The 20,228-nt window shown below is 62.7% G+C and overlaps 1 protein-coding gene across 10 annotated transcripts in view; it reads left to right on the plus strand.

Moving 5' to 3' along the window:
- The window catches only part of FBRSL1 (fibrosin like 1), a 78,761-nt gene that overhangs the window by 47,634 nt on the left and 10,899 nt on the right, over positions 1-20,228 (plus strand). For all 10 annotated transcript variants that reach the window (XM_046024304.1, XM_046024306.1, XM_046024308.1 and 7 more), the window contains exons 5-6: positions 1,562-1,591; positions 18,193-18,238. In XM_046024304.1, coding sequence (XP_045880260.1) covers positions 1,562-1,591; positions 18,193-18,238 — 76 coding nt within the window. The remainder of the gene's footprint in view (positions 1-1,561; positions 1,592-18,192; positions 18,239-20,228) is intronic.

Genomic DNA, 20,228 nt, shown 5'->3' on the forward strand with positions numbered 1-20,228 from the left:
ACGGGAACTCGTTTATGACGTGGCTTGTGCTGGCTGACAAGGGGGTGCTGTTTGGTTCGTGACAGGGCCATGCATGCACTCGCTGGGAAGCACCCAGACCCCTTCTTGATCGTCGGGTCATTAAGCTCTCCCTGTGGCACAGAAAGCTGCGGGGAGAGGTGTGAAACAGCCAGCCTGGGGGTTCCGGGTGCCCGGTCCTGCCTGGCATACAAGGCCCCACCCTCCCGGCGGTTTGATGGGACTGTGGTTTCCAGCACAAGGCCTAGGGCCGCTCACCACGCAGGAAGAGGCCCTGCTGGGGGCCTCCGGCGGCTCCGCCAGCAGCTTGACTGCTCTGTGCCCGCTGCAGTGAGCGGGGCTCCTGGCATCCACCCCAGCCCTCTCCCATGCCAGGGCTCCCGTGACAGAGTTGGGTCCCAGTTCCTCAGGACAGGATCATGGGCTGCCCATGTTCTGGTGTGTCCAGCCCCTCACCTCTCCGGTCCCGTCTTGCATGCTCCCCTCATCACCCTGGGGTATGCCTCCTCTTGGATTTCAGCCACTCTGCCCTCTCCCAGCTCCCCGGACCTGCTCATGAGGGACTGGCCTGGCCTCTTGCCATTGCGTGGCAGGGATGTGGTGGGTGTGAGGACACCCCTCCCCACCAGGTCTCTGTCCAGGTCCTGCAGGGGGTCTGTGGGGCTGTGAGGGTGGGACACCTGTTAGCCTCAGAAGACCCCCCCACAGCCTGCCCATCCCCCAGGGCCACTCCCAGCTGCAGTGGGTGGCTGGTAAAGCGCGGGGCCATCTGTACTGCTCTGAACGTGCCATCGAGTGCACCCCGGCCCTCACCCTGGGGCGCCAAGGGCAGAGCACCCCCTCCCTGCACTCAGCAACTGGAGGACAGCAAGGCGCATGGCTGACAGGGACCTGTCACCCTCACTTGTGGCCTGGGAGATGTATTTTCAACGATAGCATTCATCTGACACAACGTGCTGTAATTGCGGTTGCTAGGATGGGATTATTTTTCTTTATGTTCTTTTAGGGGGAAAATTGCTGTGGTTCTAGAAGAGCAGTCTTTCTTTTTAAAGCTCTGCCTGCTGAAAATGGAAAACAAAGATTTGTTTGCACGGTCGCCGACCTTTCTTTCATTAACTGAGCTAACACGCCCAGTGGTTTCTAGCCAGGCCACAGGGGCACGGGAGGCACGGGTGCCTTCAGGAGCCCTCCCTGCAGGCGGTGCCTGTGGCCGCAGGCCTGGCCTGACCCCCTTGTCTGTCCGAGGGATCCAAGCCCCCCTCTGCCCCTTCAGGAGAGCCCAGCTTGGGCTGGGCTGCCGTGGCCCTGCCCAGAGAGCACCCTTGATCCCACCCGCGGGCTTCCATCTGTGCCCACCACCCTGGAGGGCAAGCTCCTCACCTCTGCCTGGCCCACCCCTCAGAGCCCTTCACCGAGGGCCTCGCTAGCACTCCGACCCCCAGATCCTTCCCAGGCCCTCCAAGGCCCAATCACCCCACGAGGCTCCACCCACAACCCCTGCCCTGCGACGGGGTGCTGACTCTCTGTCTCTCTCCCCCCGCAGTGTGACAGCGAGAGCGAAGGGGACGACAAGGTAAGCCCCCCATACCTCCTCCCAAGACCTCCACCCACAGGAGTGCGGGACAAGTGGCCTCCTCACACGTCCCGGCCCCATCTCTGCCAGGGATACCTGGGGGCGGGGGCACCGTGGGCGGGGCGGGGGGGGCATGCTGTGGGTAAGTGCCACCCCCCACCTTCCAGGCTGGGGTCCGGAAACATCACCAGAAAACAGATTTCCGCTAATAGCAGCGGCGCCTTAGCACCTAATTACCCTCCTTTTCAGGAACAATGAAGTTCCCATTAACGCAGGATTTATGCACTTGGAGTGTTTAGCTCAGGAAAAACCACAGCAGCAGGCCTGCTGGGGTGGGGGGGCCTTGGTTCTGGTCATTTGCCGGCCCTCTTGTGTCCCGTGGGGAGCAGGGAGGAGGCCATCCCCAAGTTCTCAGCCCAGCAGCCGTCTGTGGGGCCCCTGCTGTGTGCTGAGCGCTGTGGAGGCGGGACGCGGCCCTGGCATTCACTCTCTGCCGGTCCTGAGACCCTGGGGGGTGGGAACTGGAACCCCAAGGCATAGAGAGGGTCAGAAGCCTGCCCGAGGTCACACAGCTGGCCCCTGCAGTCCTCCAGAATATGGGGATGGCACAGCTCCAAAGAGTGGTAGCTGCTGATGAGGCCGCCGGCAACGGCCACGCCGAGGGCAGGTGCCAACTGGGCAAGGAGGACCGGTGTCCAGGCGGGGGGCCAGGGTGTTCCCCCCTGGGGTCTGCTGCGCACTGGCTCCCAGGCCGGTTTTGTGAAGAGGAGCGAAGTCCCGTGGGGAGGTCTGTGCAGTGCGCGACCGTGCTGCACGCCCAGCTACTATGTCCCAACCTGTCCTGGCCTGCGCTGGGCCGGCTCTGTCCGAGGCCCGGCCGGCCGGATGGCCACCCTTGGCAGACATATGTGAGCAAGTGTGGGAAGGACTGGGACGCTGCCTGGCAGGACAGGCCTGCAGAGGATGCCGGGGTGGGGGTGGGGTCAGGGTGACCAGCCTCAGAGCCTGATGGAGGGGAGGATGGGAAGGGCTGGGGGGCTCATCCGTGGCAGGGGGAGGGGCAGTGTGGATGGGTGAGGCCTGAGACCCGCCATGCAAGGCAAGCCAGCCTAAAAGTCCTGCATGGGGTCCTTACCAGGGTCTGGACCATTTGGGGAAGGTGGCCGGAGGGTGGGCAGCTGGGAGTGAGCGCTGCTGTCTGGGTTCTGAGGCGACGAAGCTCAGCTGGCCACCCCCCACCCCCACTCCCGCCAGCCCCTCTGCAGAGCGGTTGCTCCCCAGACTCTCTGAGGAGTGAGACGAGGGGCCTCAGGAAGCCTCCGAGCTGACCCCTCGCCTCCGGCCCCGCCTTTCCCTAAAACCACGTTGAGGGACGTGCTCTCTGAAGCCAGAGGTGCTGGGAGGGGGTTCAGAGGAAGGGGTTGCTGAGCCCCTGAGACGCTGGCTGTCCCCGCCCAGGCCCCCTGGCCTGCCTTCCACAAAAGAAACCAAACTGCTGCGCCCCAAGTAGGTTCCTTCCAGGCGTCACTGTCCTGACTCGGCCGCCAGGTTGCACCGCGCCCAGAAGCACGGCCTGCTCCTCTCAACCAGGAGCATTGATCCCAGCCCTCCAAGGACCTCTGGGGCCCCGTGCAGCCTGGCCTCTTGGTCACTGTTGGCCCTGGCCTGCTTCTCCCTCTACCTCTAAGCCCACCCCTGCTACGAGAGTGGGGACTCTGGGCGGCGGAGACCGGAGGCGGAGAGGGCAGGCACCAGGGCACAGCTCAGACTGTGCCCCAGGAATGAGCAGTCACTTTGGACGTAGCCATCGATGTCCTGGACCAGGTGGCAGGCCACCACCAAGGGCTACCAGGGGCTGTCGCCGTGGCCTCCGCTGCACTCACCCTGAGCGGGGAGCCCGCAGGCCAGTCCTAAGCAACACTTGGGGACCAGCCTGGCTCAGCCTAGCAGAGGGACAAGGGGGACAGGTGTGCTCTGGAGGAGCTGACTCTGGGTGGGTGCAGTTTGGAGTCTGGGACTCAGGATTCTTGTGTTTCTGGCAATTCCTTGTGCGCCCCGAGGGAAGAAGCCCTGCCCTGGAGAGTCAGGAGGGCTAGAGTCTGAGTCCCAGAGCCCCCTGCCCGGAGGGTCTGGCTGGGTTCTCTGCTGGGGCTCCCTTCTCTGCTGCGCCACGCATAGCCACTTGGTCCAGACTCCCTTCCAGGCTGCCGCTGAGGCTCGTGGCTGTGGGTCCTGGAAGGAAGGCTGTGGCCAGAGTCAGCCTTCTACAGACCCGTGTGCTGGGGCGTGGCCACCGTGAGTGGTCTGCACGGGTGATACAGTGGCCCAGCCCGGTGTGGGACAGCCCTTGGCTGTGGGTCTCCAGAGGCACAGGCCTCCTCCTTGGTCACCCAGGTTTGCCTCTCCCAGGAGTACCTGGGTCTTCTGCGACACTGGGGTGTGTCCCTGGGCAGCTTGGGATGGAGGCCAGAGGCCAGGCTAAGACCCCACACAACTGACCATGGGGCAGCATAGGCTGGGCAGGTGGGCTTGGGCTGAGCCCCGAAGTTTGTGTGAATGTGGGGAGGTCTCAGGGCTTCCCGAAGAGGCTGCCTGGAGCAAGGGTTCCCTGAGGGGTAATTGGCCAGCCACCACGGACGGGTTGTGCCTGGTCAGCACTGGCTGGGCCGTGGTGCCTCACCAGGCTCTGCGTGGCTACCTGGGCTGAGGCTCTGGATGCTGTGACTGCCTCCCTCCCTGCCCTCCCCCTGCCCCCAGTGCCTCTCATCTGGGCACACACAACCTCTCCCCTCATCTGCTTACAAATCTGTCCCTGTCATATGCAGAGACCCATACTGCCTGCAGAGTCGACTCCCAGCCCTCAGACCTGGCTTCCAAGGTATAGAAGCCCGCTCTCTCCCACACGGCCCCACACTGGTTAGGCCTGCATTTGGCTGCTGTGGTGGAAAATGGAATGAACTGGCTAAATAGAGGGGTTTGTATTTGTCACTGAGAAGTCCATATGCGGGTCCCCCAGGCTGGCATGGCCTGTCCATGGTCATCAGGTTCCTGTCTTTCTGCTTGGCCATCCTTGGTATATGGCTTCCTTCCTTACCTCCTTAGCCCATGAAGGCACCTGTAGCACCAGCCACCTCATCTGCATCTCACCTCCCCACACCACTGATCATACAGAATGACTGATTCCCTGCATGGTGAGCCAGGGAGAGTGTTGGTGCAAAATGTCCAGTGGGGGCCAGAGCAGAGGGAGAGAGGGAGGGAGAAAGCATGAGTTCAGAGGGGCCATATTATGTAAATCATAGCAGGAAGCTCAGGTTTGTTCCAAGTGCAGTGGGGAACCGCTATCTTAAGAGGTCCCTGTCCCTCCAGGCTGCATGGGGTCACTACACACTGTGTCAGTTTGGACGGCAAGAGAGACCGTAGTTCCGTCTGCCTCCCTTCAGCCGGCCTGAGTTCCAGGGTGGCAGGTAACTTCCTCCCAGCCCGTCAGGAAGCAGATGCAGCTCAGAGGAGCGGTCCCCGCCCACCCAGAGCTGCCGCCCTCCCTGTCCTCCCCCACCCCAGTCCAACTGACCTGCCACAGGGCAGGACCCCTCCCAGGAGCCTCTGCCCTCTGCAGCCCCCACCTCCCAGTGGCACAGCCAAGCAAGGTCTTCCGTTCCTTCTGGGAGGAGCTGATCAGGCGAGGAAGGCCACGTATCTCCACAGTATTTGCAGGATGGCAAAAGCCCTGATTTTAGAGCTGTGAGAACGGGAACGCAAGTAAGAGGCATCCCCCCACAGTGTGCCTTCCCCTGGGGCCCGGCCACGGTGTGCCTCCCAGACCCTCCGCCCCGGGGCACTTGTGTGCTACACAGAGTAGAGCTCCCCTTGTACCCCTTGCTTGCTGCGTGGCGGGCTGGAGACAGCGGGGCTGCTCGGGGCCCGTGGGGAGGCAGCTGGCCGTGCAGGTTGGGCAGCTCAGGGCCCGGGTCTGGGCGCTGGGGAGAGCTTGGCAGGCAGGCCGTCCCCTCCCGGATGGGGCAGCGGGAAGACCCAGGCTCTGTCTCTTGCAGTCTGCGTGCGCCTCCTAGACCAGCTTCTAGAGACTGCTGCCAGCCCTCCGTCCCTGCTCCCCCGGGCTCCTGCCGGCCCACCCGCCCTCACCCACTGGCCTGGGGCTCTGCCCCTAGCTGTAGGTGCAGACACGCTGGGGACAGTCCACATCCAAGACATGGAAGCACAGAGCCCAGCAGAGCTTGTTTACCCTGCAGCGGCCCCGGAGGCCAGGGTTCAGACAGGCAGATAGGAAGAGCTCTCTGTCGCCGCCCCTCATGAAAGAGCGGTCCCCGCCCCGTGGGCACCCCGCCAGGCTCCTAAGGCCCCCCAAGCCAGGCCCGCGCCCACCCCACTCCCCCACGCTTGGGGCGCTGGCTGCTGGCGGGGAAGGCGGCCTGTGCTGCCAGAAGGCTGGGGAGCCAGGCAGCCAGATGGCCCCTCCGCAAGGCTGCGGTTGGTGTCTAACTGCTTCTTTATTGGAAAAATATGGGGTGAAAAATTGCGTGGGGCTCATTAGGCAGCCTCCTGGGCCTGCGCTGGCTGCCGTCTGCCCCAGTGGCCTGGCCAGGTGGCCGCTTGGCTAGTGCTCCTCGCTGCCCGTGGCCGCAGCGCTCCCTCAAGGGACGTCTGTCTGGCCAGCCTGTCTGTCAGGGTCTCTGCCACCTCCGAGCTGCCAGCCAGGAGGGGCCGCGGTCCCCTGGGGCACCAGCACACTCCCACGGCTGGCCCACGGCTGGCCCACGGCCTCTGGGCTTCACTTTGCTGTCTGCTAACTGCAGGCCCGAGGGGTGCCCGTGGCCTGGGGTGAGCCCCTAGGAAGCAGGTGGGGGGCCGCCTGAAATGAGGCGGGCGGCAGTCACCCCTCCCCTTGGCGCTCTTGCCCCGTCTGTGCCCTGTGTCTACACTGAACCCAGTCTGTGCCTGACTGGGGGCCTCCCTGCACCTCTGTTTTCTCTCTGAAATGAGGCTCATGAGGTCCTCCTCCTAGATCCCTGTGACCTGTGAGGAGGGGACACAGTGGACCACACTCCCGGCCCTCTGGCCGGTAACCCGTTGCTGGACCGTGCTTGACCCCTCCTGGGTCAAGGAGGGCTGATGCCAGGGCAGCACCCACTGTGTGTCCTAGGGGGGCTGGGGCCTTGCCCCTCTGGCCAGGCACCCCACCCCTGCAGGAAGTCCTGCTGGCCGCGCAACTCCGTGCTCACAGAGGACTTCCCCACAGGTCTCTCCTGGACCCACTCCTGGGAACACCTGCCCGGAAGTCTGCAGGAGGTGCTCCTGTCCCCTCACCTGACATCCTGTCTCTGCAGGTCAGGTGCTGTGGGGACAGCGGTGCAGGGAGCTCCTTAGAGGAGCACAGAGCAGGCGCAGGGAAAGCCCTGTGGGCGTGTAGGGGCAGTGCAGCTGGGCAGCCCTCTGAGCCATGCCCTTTGGGGATGCTGAACCCAGAGCATGCCTTCCCATGGGCCTGTCCGAAGCAGGGCCCGGGTTCTTTGCACACCATGGGCCCAGACAGGCACCGGGTGTGGCCAGTGGTCCCAGCGAGGACCACCAGCTCACCTGGCTCCAGATGACCCTCCAGAGGGGTCTCTGTCCTGCAGCCTGTTCTGAGCAAGGCCCCCCATGATAGGCCCCCCAGGACTGGAGGCCCCAGGGAGGGCCAGGCTGTGGCGGCCCTGCAGAGAGGGTACAGCCAGCCACAGGTGCAGGGGCGGGGAGGCTTCAGACACCCGAGTTCTACAGTTCTGGAGGTCGCGAGTCCGAGACAGGTGTCCCGGGGCCCAAACCAAGGTGTCAGCCTCGCTGCTTCCTTCGGGAGGCTGCAGGGAGAACACAGCTGCCGACCTTGGCAGCTTCTGGGGCTCTGGGGCCTCTCCTCACGGCGTCTCTGACCCTCACCCTCCTCCTCCCTCTTGTAAGGACCCTTGTGGTCACATTGGACCTACCAGGGCCCTCCAGGCTCACTCCCTCCTGGTGAGCTCCGTCTCTGTGTCTGTAAATCCCTGGGCCCCTTGGGTGACAGACATATTCTCAGGTTCTGAGGGTTAGGACATGGATGCCGCGGGGACCGCCATTCCCCCACCGTAGCGGAGGGCTGATGCCCGGGTCTCAGGCCATGGCACACGGCGGACAGCGCTTTCTAGGACCGGGGGCCCAGGAGAAGCAGGTCAGGGGAAGGGGTGAGGGAGGCCAGAGTGCTCTGGGCTGCAGGTGACCTCCACTCGCCTCACCGGAGCCTGACTGAGACCAAGCCTGGGGACCGTGGATTTCCCCTGTGCAGGGGTCCTGCAGCTGTAGGGTGCTCAGACTCCACTGAGCCAGGCCCGCCCCCCTCCACTCGAGGGCATGTTCCCATGGCCTTGCCTCAATGGGTGCACACAGAGCCCCAGCTATGGCTGGCGGGGCAGATGGAGATGCTCCCCAGGAACAGGAAGCTGGGGGCTGCTGTATTCAGTAGAAAGCAGAGGTGCTGGGGCCACTCGGCCTGCGTGTCCCTTTCCAGCCCCGTGACACCCCAGATGTCGGGACTGCCTGTCCTTCCTGTCCCCCAGCTTCTGGCCCTTCCAGAACTAGCTGAGCAGGACATGGGGGTCGGGGTTTGGGGAAGCCCCCATGCCCACCCCCTGAAGGTTGTACCAGGCCTGACTGGGGTGAGGGCTTACAGAGAGGCTGCCTTTCTGGTGGACTGCTCCCCCCTGTGCCCGGAGGGGGTCACAGCCCCTCAGACCCCACCTGCCCAGCTGAGCTCACAGACTTTGCTGGGCTGGGGGCCCCCAGGGCAGGTGGGAGCAGGCGGGCACCCCAGGGTCATTCAGGGCCAGGCAGAGGCTGAGCACACATAAGCAAGCAGATGCAGGGAGAGCCTGGAGACAAGCGGGGTGGCGGGAGGACAGGGTACGCCCAGGTACCAAGCTTCTCTCCCCACTCCACCAAAACTCAGTGCCTGCACACCCAGCTGGCCCCTTGGAGGTCCCCCCAGCAGGACCCGGGGGACTGTCCCACTCGGTCCCACCCCAACCCCCGAGGGGCGAGCTGAAGAGCCAGGCCTGCTGCCACCTCCATTAGAGTACCCACCTTAGGGGCACACACCTTCCCGCCCCACACACGTGTGTTCACGCCCCACAGTGCTGTTATGTGTACATCTGCTCTGTTGCACACACATCCTTGAGAGAGGAAGAAGAGGTGTGGGGAGAGAGGGAAAGAGAATCCCAGACAGGCTCCACACCCAGCACAGAGCTGGATGCAGGGCTTGAGCTCACGACCCTGAGACCAGAAATCAGGAGTCACCACCCAGGCAACCTTAGGTCCTTATCTTCGTCAGTGCTGCAGAGACCCTAATCCCAGTATGGTCACATTCTGGGGTTCCAGGGGGCATATCTCCTGGGGCCACCACTCACCCAGTGTGGCACGCTGCCCCGACCTGCTGGTGTCCACCTCCTGGACGTCACGAGCCACACGGCGGCCACGGCCACGGTGCTGAGGTGGCCTGGGGCTGTCTCCCCGGGGGCCAGCAGCATCCCGGAGCTGCTGCTGACCCAGCGCCATCAGACCCTCCCTTGCAGGCTCGCAGCAGGGTTTTCTTGATTCTGTGAAATCCATGTCTTGGGCAGCATCTCTACTCCCTCCTCACCCTGCTTTGCCCTAAATCTGCATTTCTCGGTTGGGGAGGAGGCCGCACGAGCTGTTGGAGAAGGGTCTGACTTCACCCTCTGTCAGCTCGTGAATGGGCCTTGGGGGTCTTTCTGGCTTCGCTTCCCTCCCAGCACCGTGTGCCGGTTAGCAAGGACCCTTCCTGGGCCTGCCCCCATGCCCCGGCCTCAGTGGAGCCCGCCAGTCCACCCCCATGGGGACCTTCCATGCTAGGCCAGGAGAACAGGGGCCGGTCCCGGGCTGGGCAGTGAGGGACAGGAGGGCACTCAGGCCCGACACCCTGGCCCTCTCCTCTCCCCGAGACCCCTGAGATCCCCAGCCACACTGCCTTCCCCCACAGGGCTCTGTCCTTGGTCTCAGCAGGTGTTCCGGTCCTTCCTCATCTGCAGACTCTGCCTCCACTTACCCCAGAGAGGCAGCCTGTGCAGGGGGGCACCTCTCCCGGTGTTCCCTGGGGTGACAGACGGAGCTACCACGTTGAGTGTGTGTCCCCCGGGAAGCCCCTGTGCTCCCCGGTCACTGCCTGTTTGGCTCCGGATTTTGCACCTTGTCAGTCTTTCATGTCACAGCTGCTGGCCTCTTTGTAAACAAAGACAGCCATGCCCTGGGCTCCCCCAGCTGGAGGGGGACGCAGCGCCTGCTGGCAGCCTTGAGAACCATGTTTGACACAAAAACAGACTTTCCCTGGGGACTGGGGCTGCGGTGGGCGGGCCACATGGGTAATGGGGCTGGGCTGGGGCCGCTCCCCCCGGACGACGCGTCTCCAGGTGCCTGCTGCCCACGCTTGGACTGGCCCAGAAGCAGCATGTGGCCCCACCCCCGCTGGCTGTGCCAGGGGTAGGGTCTCCAGCCCGCTGGGGGAGAGTGGGTACAGCCTGGCCACCAGTCGGGCTCTCTCCTCTGGAAGAGGCACAGCAGCAGAAGGCACCCCTGGGGGGGCCTGGAGGATGCAGAGCTCAGTTAGTGAGGAGCACCCGACCTAGTGTACATCTGCCCCCGAGAGGGCGGGACCTGCCCAGGGTCATGAGAAAAGGAGCTGGGATTCCAACCGGACCTGTGTCCACCGTCGTCCCCTCCCCCTTCTTCCCTGAGGGCCCCTCTAGGCCTCAGCTTCGAGCCCATGGCAGGCAAGAGTGAGAGCAGGACCCCACATAGGCCCCTGGTCAACCTCCCTCTACAGAGCTCCTGGCTCCTTTCACCACTGCCGCCTGCCACTCTCCTGGAACAGCCCCATTTCCTCCACAGAACAGGCCCCACCACCATGCTGGCTTGTTCCAGCAGCTCCCAGCTAGCCCACTGCTCCCCACCCCCTACCCCAGCCTTATGGTGGGTCAGACAGAGAGGGTCTTCAAGAGTCTCTCTCTTTCCTGCCTAAACCTGGACCCACTTCCTCCTGCTCAACAAAACACCCAAGCTCCCTCGAGGCCCTGCCAGGTTGCTCCTTCCTCAGGACCTTTGCACTGGCAGTTAGCCGTCCAGGAAAAGCTCTTCCCCAGAGTTCCCCTCACCTTGGTCCTGCCTAGAGGCCCCGGGTTGGAAGGGCTTCCCTGCTACCGCTCAGAGCAGCACACCATGCCCATCCCCACTGCTGTTCCCCCCACCCCGTTTGCACTTGTCTCGCCCGTTTCCCTATGTTTGTCGGCGGCTCCCACGAGGCCATAAGCACAACCCAGGCCCGCTGATGGGCATTTGTAAGCTGACGTGCTGGGAGCAGCCTGCTGTGCCCCATGGGCCCCAAGTTCTGCACTCCATCCCCTTGTTGGAGTCCTGGATACAGACATGGGGTGTTCTTAGGGCTGCTTTGGCCACTGCCACGAACCTGGAGGCCACAGACAACACAGACTGGTTATCTCATAGTCCTCCTTTCCACTGGCTTGAGTCAGGGTGGGGCCAAGCTGTCCCTCCCGGGCTCCAGGGGAGAATCAGTTCCTTGCTTCTTCCAGCTCCCAAAGACGCCCACATTCCTAGCGCTTGGCCTTTTCCGTGTCCAGAGCCAGCCGGGTGGTGGCTTCCCATCTCCTTCCACTGGTAAGGACCCTGGGATTACACTGCCCCCTCCCCCAATCACCTGCCCATCACCAGCTCAGCTGGTTAGCAACCTGAATTCCACTCTGCCATGGAGGGTGATCACTCACAGACTCCTGGGATTGGAGCATGACATCGTTCCGGGCTCTTTGGCTGCTGAACAGAGAGAACCAGGTTGGGACACCCCACTGCATGGACCCCTTTCCCCTTTGCTGCCCGAGGCCTTGGAGCCAGGGCTGTGTGCGGGAGCTCATAACCCTGTGGGGTGAGGTGTGGTGGGTGAGGGGGCCCGTAGACACTCGCCTGTGAGGCAGAGACTACTCCCCAGCCCAATTTTCCCCAGCAGGTCTGGCCTCTGCTGCCTTCTCTGAGGAAGAGCATGTCCTGGCCGAGCCCATAGAAACCTGTCGTACTGCTGGGGTTCAAATCCGAGCTCTGCCGCAGAGCAGCTGCATGGCCCCGGGTGGGTCACTTCTTGTCTCTGCTTCCACTTTCTCATCAACACAGTGGGGGGGATGGGGTGTCCTCAAAGGACGGAGGCGTGAGGGCCCGACGATTTCAGTTACAGGGCATACTGTGGCGTTCGACAGCAGTTAGTGTCTGCTGTCTGCGGCAGGAGACAGCAGAACTTGGGGGAATGGCATTCATTTGCCAGGAGAAGGGAGTACAGAGATTTGAAAAATAATTCGAGCAGGACAAAAGGACTTAAGGTCCCCACCGTGAGTGGCACTGTTAGCCGTTTCTTCTGGGCCCTTGGAGATTACCGTGTCCTCTGCAAATGTGTCCATTCGTGCATGGGAATCCTGGGGCTGGTCAGCTCGGCTCTCTTGGGATAGCTACGCAGCAGGCTCTCCCAGTGTGGACCCGGCCACTGATTCTCACAGCCTGGAGCAGGTGTTTGCAGGTTCTGACCTGGGCTTCTAAGCCGGGGGTCCCTGGACGCCCCCACCAGAGCTCACCTCCTGGTGCCCCGGAGGTGTGTTCTGCGTGGATTGTCCCACAGCTCGTTTCATGATGGGAAGCTGTACTGCTGGTGTCCTGGGACCCCTGCCTGTGCGCTCTGGAACGGAGAGGCCAGCCGCTGCCGCTGTGCCTGGCTCAGTGTCCGCACGTGCGGGCGTCTGCAAGCGGCGATGGTTCTCCTGGATCTGCAGTGGTCTTCCTCCCGCCGAACAGCCTGGAGGCTCCGGCGGCGCGTGCCCGGCAGTAGCCATTTCCGCTTCCAGTGACTGAGAGGACCGTTCCCCACTGTGCGTTCCCGTTTCGCAGAGGGCGAAACCGAGCCCCGGGGGGCGGAGCTTACACCGTACGGACGTACGAGCGCTGTCGCTCTTTCCTCGCCGCTCAGTGACTCAGTTTCCCCCTCTGTAAACCGGACTTAGGAGCCGTGCATAGCTTGTTGCGAATCGGAGGGGGTCGGGCCCACAATGCTGCGGCCGCTGGTCTCGCGGCGGACAGGGAACGTCCAGGATCCAACCGGCACGCGGCCCGGCGCGGGCAGATCCGCGCCTCGGGGCTGGATTAGTCGGGCCTGCCCGCGCCCCGCCCCCGCCCCGCCCGCCCGCGCTCTCGCCGCCGCCTGCGCGCCCGCCAGCACTGCGCCCGCCGCCGCCGCCGCCGCCCTCTCCGGCCCTCGCCGCGCCCGACGGCGCCGGGGGCCCCGCGCACCGCCAGAGCCGCCCAGAGCTCTCCGAGCCGGTGCGCCCGGCATGCGCGTTCCCGGCCCGGGCTCCGGCTAGGCAGGGCGCGCCGGGAGAAGGGCCACCTCGACGGCCGGAGGTGGCGGGGGCCCCTGCTCCGCCGCCGGCGTCCATGCCGCCCGGCCCCGGCCCGAGGACGAGCGGCACTTGCCTGCAGAGCGCGTCAGACCCGGGGCGCCCGCGCGGTGAGTGCGCGCTGGTGGCTCCGGGGAGGGATTCGGGACTTCGGGGACCGGGGACAAGACAGCAACCGTCCCCTCCAGAGGAGCGGGGCTCAGGAGAGGCCCCCGGCGCTCTGCCCACCCAGTCTCTCCTGGGAGCCAGGCGCGCGGAGACCCCGTGTCTCCGGTTGCGTCCGCGCGGCCCACGTGGCGGCCGGCGGGCGGGGGTGCATCTCTGCGGAGGGTCCCGGGCCTTGGCGGGGGCACTGGGGGGCCCGCGGCAGAGGCGGGGCCGGGCGTCGTGGGGGACGCGCGCTTTTGTTTGTGCCCCGGCGGGGGCTCGGCCACCGCGGTTCCCGGCGCCCTCCGCGCTCACCTGCCGGGAGTTGGAGTTCTTTGTCTGGGGCGGGGCGCGGCGGCGGAGGCTGTGCCGCGTGTCTGAGCGGAGGCTACCCCGCGGGTCGGATCCTCGAAGACAAAGCGCGCCGTGACCCCCGCCAGCGGCCGAGATTGTGCACCCCAGAGGAGTTGGGGCCGGTCGTGATACACTCCCTACCGGGCGTGCCCTCTCCATCGAGACCGTGAACCTGCAGCCCCGGCCCCTCCCACCTGTATTTTCGCCCGGAGTGACCCCTTTCTTCCGTTCCCACGCTGGCTCAGTGCCAGGTTTAGAGACGCTGTGACTGCCTGGGTCACATCCCAGTAGCTGGTCTTCGGGAAGTTATTTGCACAGGTCTGGTGACTGCCCTGGAGCTGCCCACCCGCCCTGGTCAGCTGGCCAGCTCCGGACCCCTCCCCCTGGAAGAGAAGGAGCGGAGGGACTGTACTGGGCCACCTCCAGAAGGAGCGCCTCTTCCTGTGCCCTGGGAAAGGGGCTGGCACGCGGTCGCTGCCCCGCAGCCGCCAGAAGCAGTCCGAGGGTGCCTGCCCCGTCTGTTCAGAACCTTACCAGATGGGCATGGCTGCGCCTGGCCAGATGTCCAGGCCTCTCACTGTGGTCCAGGAACCTGCTGGGCCCCTTCCCAGGACCCCTGCAGGGACTCAGATCCCTCAACCTCCCCAAGCAAACTTTAACTTGGGCCCTCTTTGGCACCGGGGGTGGTGGGGACCGCATGGACCTGGGAAACTGCCTTCCCTCCTGCCTTTGCCAGGGGGGCATCCAGGGTGGGGGGTAGTGGTGAAGACACTTCCCCCTATCCCCTCCACTGTTCCCCTTGAATTTCCAAGTGCCTGGGGCGCCCCCTCCTGGCCCCTGCTCAAGCCCCCCAGCTTTGAACTAAACCAGCCCAGCCTTGGGTGAACTTGCCCCCATCCCCCAGGCTGGGACCAGGAGAAGTTGTGCCGGATGGAACACATGAATTTTCTCAGTGCTGCTTCTCCACTTTCCTTTCTGATACCACCTTGTTCAGCTGGGAATGTCTCTGCCAGAACGGGGCTCGAACGTGGTTGGTGATGGCAGCTGGGGTTTTGAGCTCCGTTGGTTTGCTCTGCCTAGAGATAAAGGAGCCCTCTGGCAGTGGCTCTGAGCTGGGGACCCCCGAGGCTGCTCGCGCAGTTAGCACCATCCCTGCGGCACAGAGGGCCTGTCAGCACAGCTGATGATGAAGACCTCAGGGGGCTGCCTCGTTAGAGGAGGCTGCGGGGCACACAGCTCCTCTCATCTGTGGCAGCACCCACACGCGTCCAGCTGATCAAGAAAAGACCTTCAGACCAGGCACCAGGGCCCTGGTACGGGGGTGGGCGAGGGGGTCAGGGTTAGGAGCCACGTGGGCCTCACGCAGCTTTGCATGATGGGGGGGAAGACTGCAGCTGGGGGCGCTGTGAAGACGCCGGAGCACTTGAGTCGGGGGGTGACCTGTTCTGATTTGGATCTTAAGAGACTTTGGGCTTCGTGGGGAGTTCATCCGTGGCCATGTTAATGAGCCCAGGTGATGACGATCATAACAGAGCTATCAGGGGCGCCGCCCTGTGGTCCTGGGGTCATGGTGAGGGTCCAATCCAGGAAGGACTGGGGTCCCTGGACAGGCCCTCGGGGGGGGGGGGTGACCCATACGCCATCAGGCGTGGGGGTGCAGTGGCCGTCACTTCGGGCAGATTCAGGGCTGTGCTGCTGTAGAGAGGATGGGCATGAGCTGTCCTCCTCGTGGTCCTAGGGCATCGTCACTTTGCAGACAGACCGGGGGCCTGGTCAGGTCTGGAACCAGAGGCTGGGCTGCAGCGCCCCCTCCCCCTCCGGGGCTGACAGCCCACCCCACCCTGCCCCTACAGACCCCCAGCTCAGGCGTGAGGTGGTGGATTCAGGGACTCTGACAAGCACTAACCACGTAGGATGTACCAGGAAGAACAAACTGGCAAGGAAACAAACTTGGGAGAGAAGAGGTCACGGCCGTGGCGGCCCTGTGTGGGGGTGCAGCGTGTCCCACCCAGCTGGCAGTGAGTGAGGAGGTGACACACAGCCTCTGTGGTCTGGCAGGCCAGGTAGGAAGGGCCCCTCCGTGCACCACTGGCCACGCTCCGTCAGACACGGGGGAGAGCGGAGTCTGTGCAACCCTCTTCCCCGCCCGGAACCTCCCACGTCTGAGGCCCGCTGTGGCTCTTGCTCACCTGTCAGGGCTCCTTCCCCCACCTCCACGAGTGCTCTGTGCTCACTCAGCGTGAAGAGCCTCCCTTCTGGGGCGGGCCCCTGGGGCACTGGGCTGTGGTTTGGGGGCTGTGTTACCTCCCTCTTTTTTTTCCCAGTCCCGGCTTTGGGGACATGAGTAGAAAGGACTGACCCCATTCCAGTGTGATTGTGAAGTTGCCCAGCAATAGGCCTGCCTCTGTGGCTCTGTTTTTGACATCCCGGGTTGGTCTGGAATCACTCAACAGAGCAGATCCCCGTTCCTGGCCGCTGGCTCCCATCACACACCGTTCACTTCCCCACCGAAGAGCAGGGTCCAGCCTGGGACACGCGCGGGCCCGTGTCTGCCCCTAGGTGGGGAGCACATCTTGTAACCGACTCCCCTGCCCGGTAACTGCCCCATTCAGTGAGACGCTCGTGTTTCAAGTGTGTGGCGTGGGGCACTGTGACCAACGTGTAGGACTGCATCTGCCCCCACGGTCCGAGAACGCTTTCATCGCCCGTGTTTTCTTTTGAGTTGGTATTTATTGTGTAAGATCCACATAACAGAGCTCAGCATCTGAACCGTCTCTGCATGCACGTGAAGAGCCATTAAGCACGCTCACCCTGCTGTGCGGCTGCCACCTCCAGGACTCTTCCCTGCAAAAGCGACGCCATCCCTGCCAAACCCAGCTCCCGTGCCCCAGCCCCGGTGCCCCATCTCCTCTGTCTTCTCTGATAAGTGGGATCCCCCAGTGTTTGTCCTTCTGCTTCTGGCCTCGTGCTGCACACTGCATCCTCAAGGTCCTTCCAGGTAGCAGCAGTCAGGATTTCTTTCCTCCCTGAGGCTGGACAGCATGCATGGTCCGTCTGGACTGTTCTGTTCCTCCTACACCTGCCGATGGACACAGGCCCCTCCCCCTGCCTGGCTGCTGGGAATAGCGCCGCTGGGTCTGCCGGCACAGATACTGGCTGCAGACTCAGCTTCCAGTCTGGGGGAGCGTGTGCCCAGGAATGAGATTGCTGTTGGATGTATTTCCACACAGCCCTGTGAGGACCCCCGGGACCCCTGCCCACAGCGGCTGCACCTCTTACCTTGCGGCCAGTGGTGCTTGAGGGCCCCGGCTTCTCTGCGTCCTTGCCGGCACCTGCTGCTCTCTGGCTTCGGTGGCGGTTGAGTCCTTGCGCTGTTTGCTGCACACCCCCCGCCCCACCGCCCCATGCCAGCCACTGGCCACTCTCTCCACCAAGAAGTCCAGCAGTAGGGCCTCTGCACACATGAGAGGCGGTGGTCCCAGGGCCAGGGGACGTGATAGCTGAAGAACTCATGGTTTCGTTTTGGGGTGATGAAAATGTCCTAAGCCTGGCCAAGGTGACAGTTGCTTACAGCTGCAAAGACCCTAAAACCACAGAATCTTACACTTTCGACAGGTGAATTGTGCAGCATATGAGTTCGAGCTCAGGGAAGCTGGGTTTTTTTTATTTATTTGTCAGAGAGACAGAGCATGCGCACAAGCAGGCAGATAGACAGGCAGAGGCAGAGGGAGAAGCAGGCTCCTTGCTGAGCAAGGAGGCCGATGTGGGACTCAATCCCAGGACCCTGGGATCATGACCTGAGCTGAAGGCAGCCGCTTAAGCGACTGAGCGCCCCAGATGTCCCAGGAAGCTGTTTTTTAAAAAGTCAATTAATGGGGCTCCCAGCTGACTCAGTTGGTGGAGTGTAGGATGTTGATTTGGGGGTTGTGAGTTTGGGCCTCACGTTGGGTGTAGAGATTACTTAAACATAAAATCTTGGGGAAAAAATCAACTAGCAAAAAAAAAAGGTCTACTCAGGGAGTTTCAGGGAGCTCCTTCCCATGAGCTGTGGCAGGGTCCTCCGTGTGGGGCCACATCCTCACCCTGACATCCCACCATCTTGTGTGCATGTGGGCGTCTCCCCAGGAGGGAGGCTGGTGAGGGGGAGGGTCCATGAGGAACCACCTAGAGCAGAACGCTTTGCTGTGGACACTACCTCGTCCTAGCCGTGGTCCCCAGATGTGACTTGGACCAAACTTGGAGGGTGCTGTCCTACCACCTGTTCAGTCCCAAGCTCTGCTCTATCTTCCAGCACCGGGCCCAGTGGGGTCCTTGGGTTCCTGGGGCTGGTCCTGCCGAGGTGCCCCTGAGTTCCCAAGTCCCAGCCCCCACTGGCAGGGTCACACTAAACAGCCATGTCTCTGTTGAACATCCTCGATTCCAATTTTGGGTTGAGGGACCTGTGTGCCCACCCGTGTGGCAGCTGTGGGCACAGGAGGACATATTTGCCAGGCCAGGCAGCCCTGGCATGCACAAAACCCATCCATACCTATGTCCGGGGGGCAGGGTAAGAGCCAAGTTCACCCCTGAACCCTTCGTCCCCTCTGGTTTCTGACCCTCCTCTCTGTCTTCCAGGCATCTGTGGGCTCCGAGAAGCTCTTTGCCCCAGCAGCCGATAAAGGTAAGCATGTTCCTTGGCCTCACCTCCTAGTCTCTAGGAAAGGATAGGACTCATTTCAAAAACCATCCTGAGAAGGGACAGCAAGCCTTTTGGGGCAAGAGATTGGGCTCAATCATGGGTCGGCTTCTGGATGCAAAGCCTGAGGCAGGAGTTATGTGCTATGATTTTCAGCCCCTCACCAAAAGCTACAAGGAAAGCAGAAATTAGGAGCAGGGCCAGCACTGGAGCAGTGGTTCCCAAAGTGGGGTTCCTGCCCCTTCACTGGGACTGGTAGCAAGGCATGTTCCCAGACCCTCCCCAGGCTCATGGGGTCAGGCGCTCTGGGAACAACTGGCAGCTTGTGGTTTGGCACCTGCTACACCCATGGTGTAGGCTGGCTGCCACGGCCACCACTACATACATGGCTAATGGTGCCATGAAAGGACTAGATCCCTGCACAGCAGCCCCACCCCCTGGCCGATGGCTCCCACATGGGTGGGGTAGCACAGGCACAGAGTGCCAGGAAGCTCTCCTAGCCAGCACTGCTCTGGACAGTGAGTTTCCCAACATTCAGCCTGCCTATCAGTGTCCCTGGACCCAGCACAGAGAAGCGGCCCTTTCGCTTGGAAGGCTCCGTCCAGATGGGTCTGGATGCAACAGGCTTTGCAGTACAGAAACGTGGGGGCCCGCAGTGGCTTGGGAACAGGGCATGGTCTCCCCATGATTCAGGTGGGGAAGCCTCATCCTCAGATCAAAGCATTTCAGCAAAGCGTGCACATGCCAGACAGAATCAGGGTAGGGGAGACCAGACAGGTCCTGGGAGGAAGGCACACTCTGCCGGCATTGACCCAGAGTGAAACACAGAACTGGGTGTTTTCAACTAATAATCACAAACTGGGCAGCTAAAAATGGACGGACACTTACCCCCTCAGCAGTCCGGAGAACAGAAGTCTGAGCTGAAGGCGTTGGCAAGGCCACACTCCAAAAACTCCTGGGGAGGTTCCTTCCTTCCTCTTCCACTCCTGAGTGTCCCTGGACTCAGAGCCATGTCCCTCCTACCTCCCCTGGCCTTTTGTCTTAGAAGGATGCCTGTCACTGGGTTTAGGGCCCACCCTGTTCCAGACTGGTGTCATCTCAAAATTCTTAGCTTGATGACATTTGCAAAAACCCTTTTTCCAAATTAGGTGACATTCACAGGTCCTAGGGATTACTGTTCAGACATGGCTTCTTGGCACAGTTCAGCCCACTGCCCGGTCCACTCATGTGCGCAGGCAGAGCTCAGGAAACCAGTCAGGGCTCTGCAGTGCCCAGGGAGGGTCACAGCAGGGATGATCACTGGTAGTGCTCCTGCTTCCCCAGTGAGGGAGAGGCTGCAAGTGGGCTGGGGCACTGGCGGCACCCAGCTCTGCCCAGCCCACACCTGCCTCTTTCTGTCCTCGGGGCTGTGCTTCCTTCAAGAGGGGCCAGCACAAAGATGGAAGAGAGGCAGGAAGGAGGTCGGAGTGCCAGGCCAGCTCCCCTCGGCAGCTGTGAGCAAGTGGATAGAGATGGTGCTGTGGTCCGGCAGGCCCGGTTCTCATGGTGGTCCTGGCGGCCTCCTCCCTAGCTCCGTCCCTGAGCAAACAGACGCAGGCTGGTGGCAGTGGGAAATGTCACCCTAGAGGAGGCAGAAGGAGCTATTTCCTGCCACCACCTGTTTCTGCCGGCAGAGGAGACTTCCTAGAGGTTCCGTGGAGTCCTCTGGGTCTCACCGGCCCCATCCCACAGCCATGCAGCTGCAGGCTTTCTGCTCCACTCAGCATGGCAAGTGCCTGCATGTGCCCCAGGAGGAAGTGAAATCCACCAGCAGCCCAAACAGGGTGACCGCAATCAGGAACCTGGATTCCCACTCTTGGGAAACTCCAGACAGAGCTTCCTCTGGCCTGGACGTGTGCCCGCTGCCTAGACACTGCTTGGACAGGAGGGTTTGGAATGAGTAGGCAGAAGGTCAGGGAGTGAGCACACACAGCTC

Source organism: Meles meles, chromosome 12 (assembly GCF_922984935.1).
Source record: "Meles meles chromosome 12, mMelMel3.1 paternal haplotype, whole genome shotgun sequence".
Classification (NCBI taxonomy): Eukaryota; Metazoa; Chordata; class Mammalia; order Carnivora; family Mustelidae; genus Meles; species Meles meles.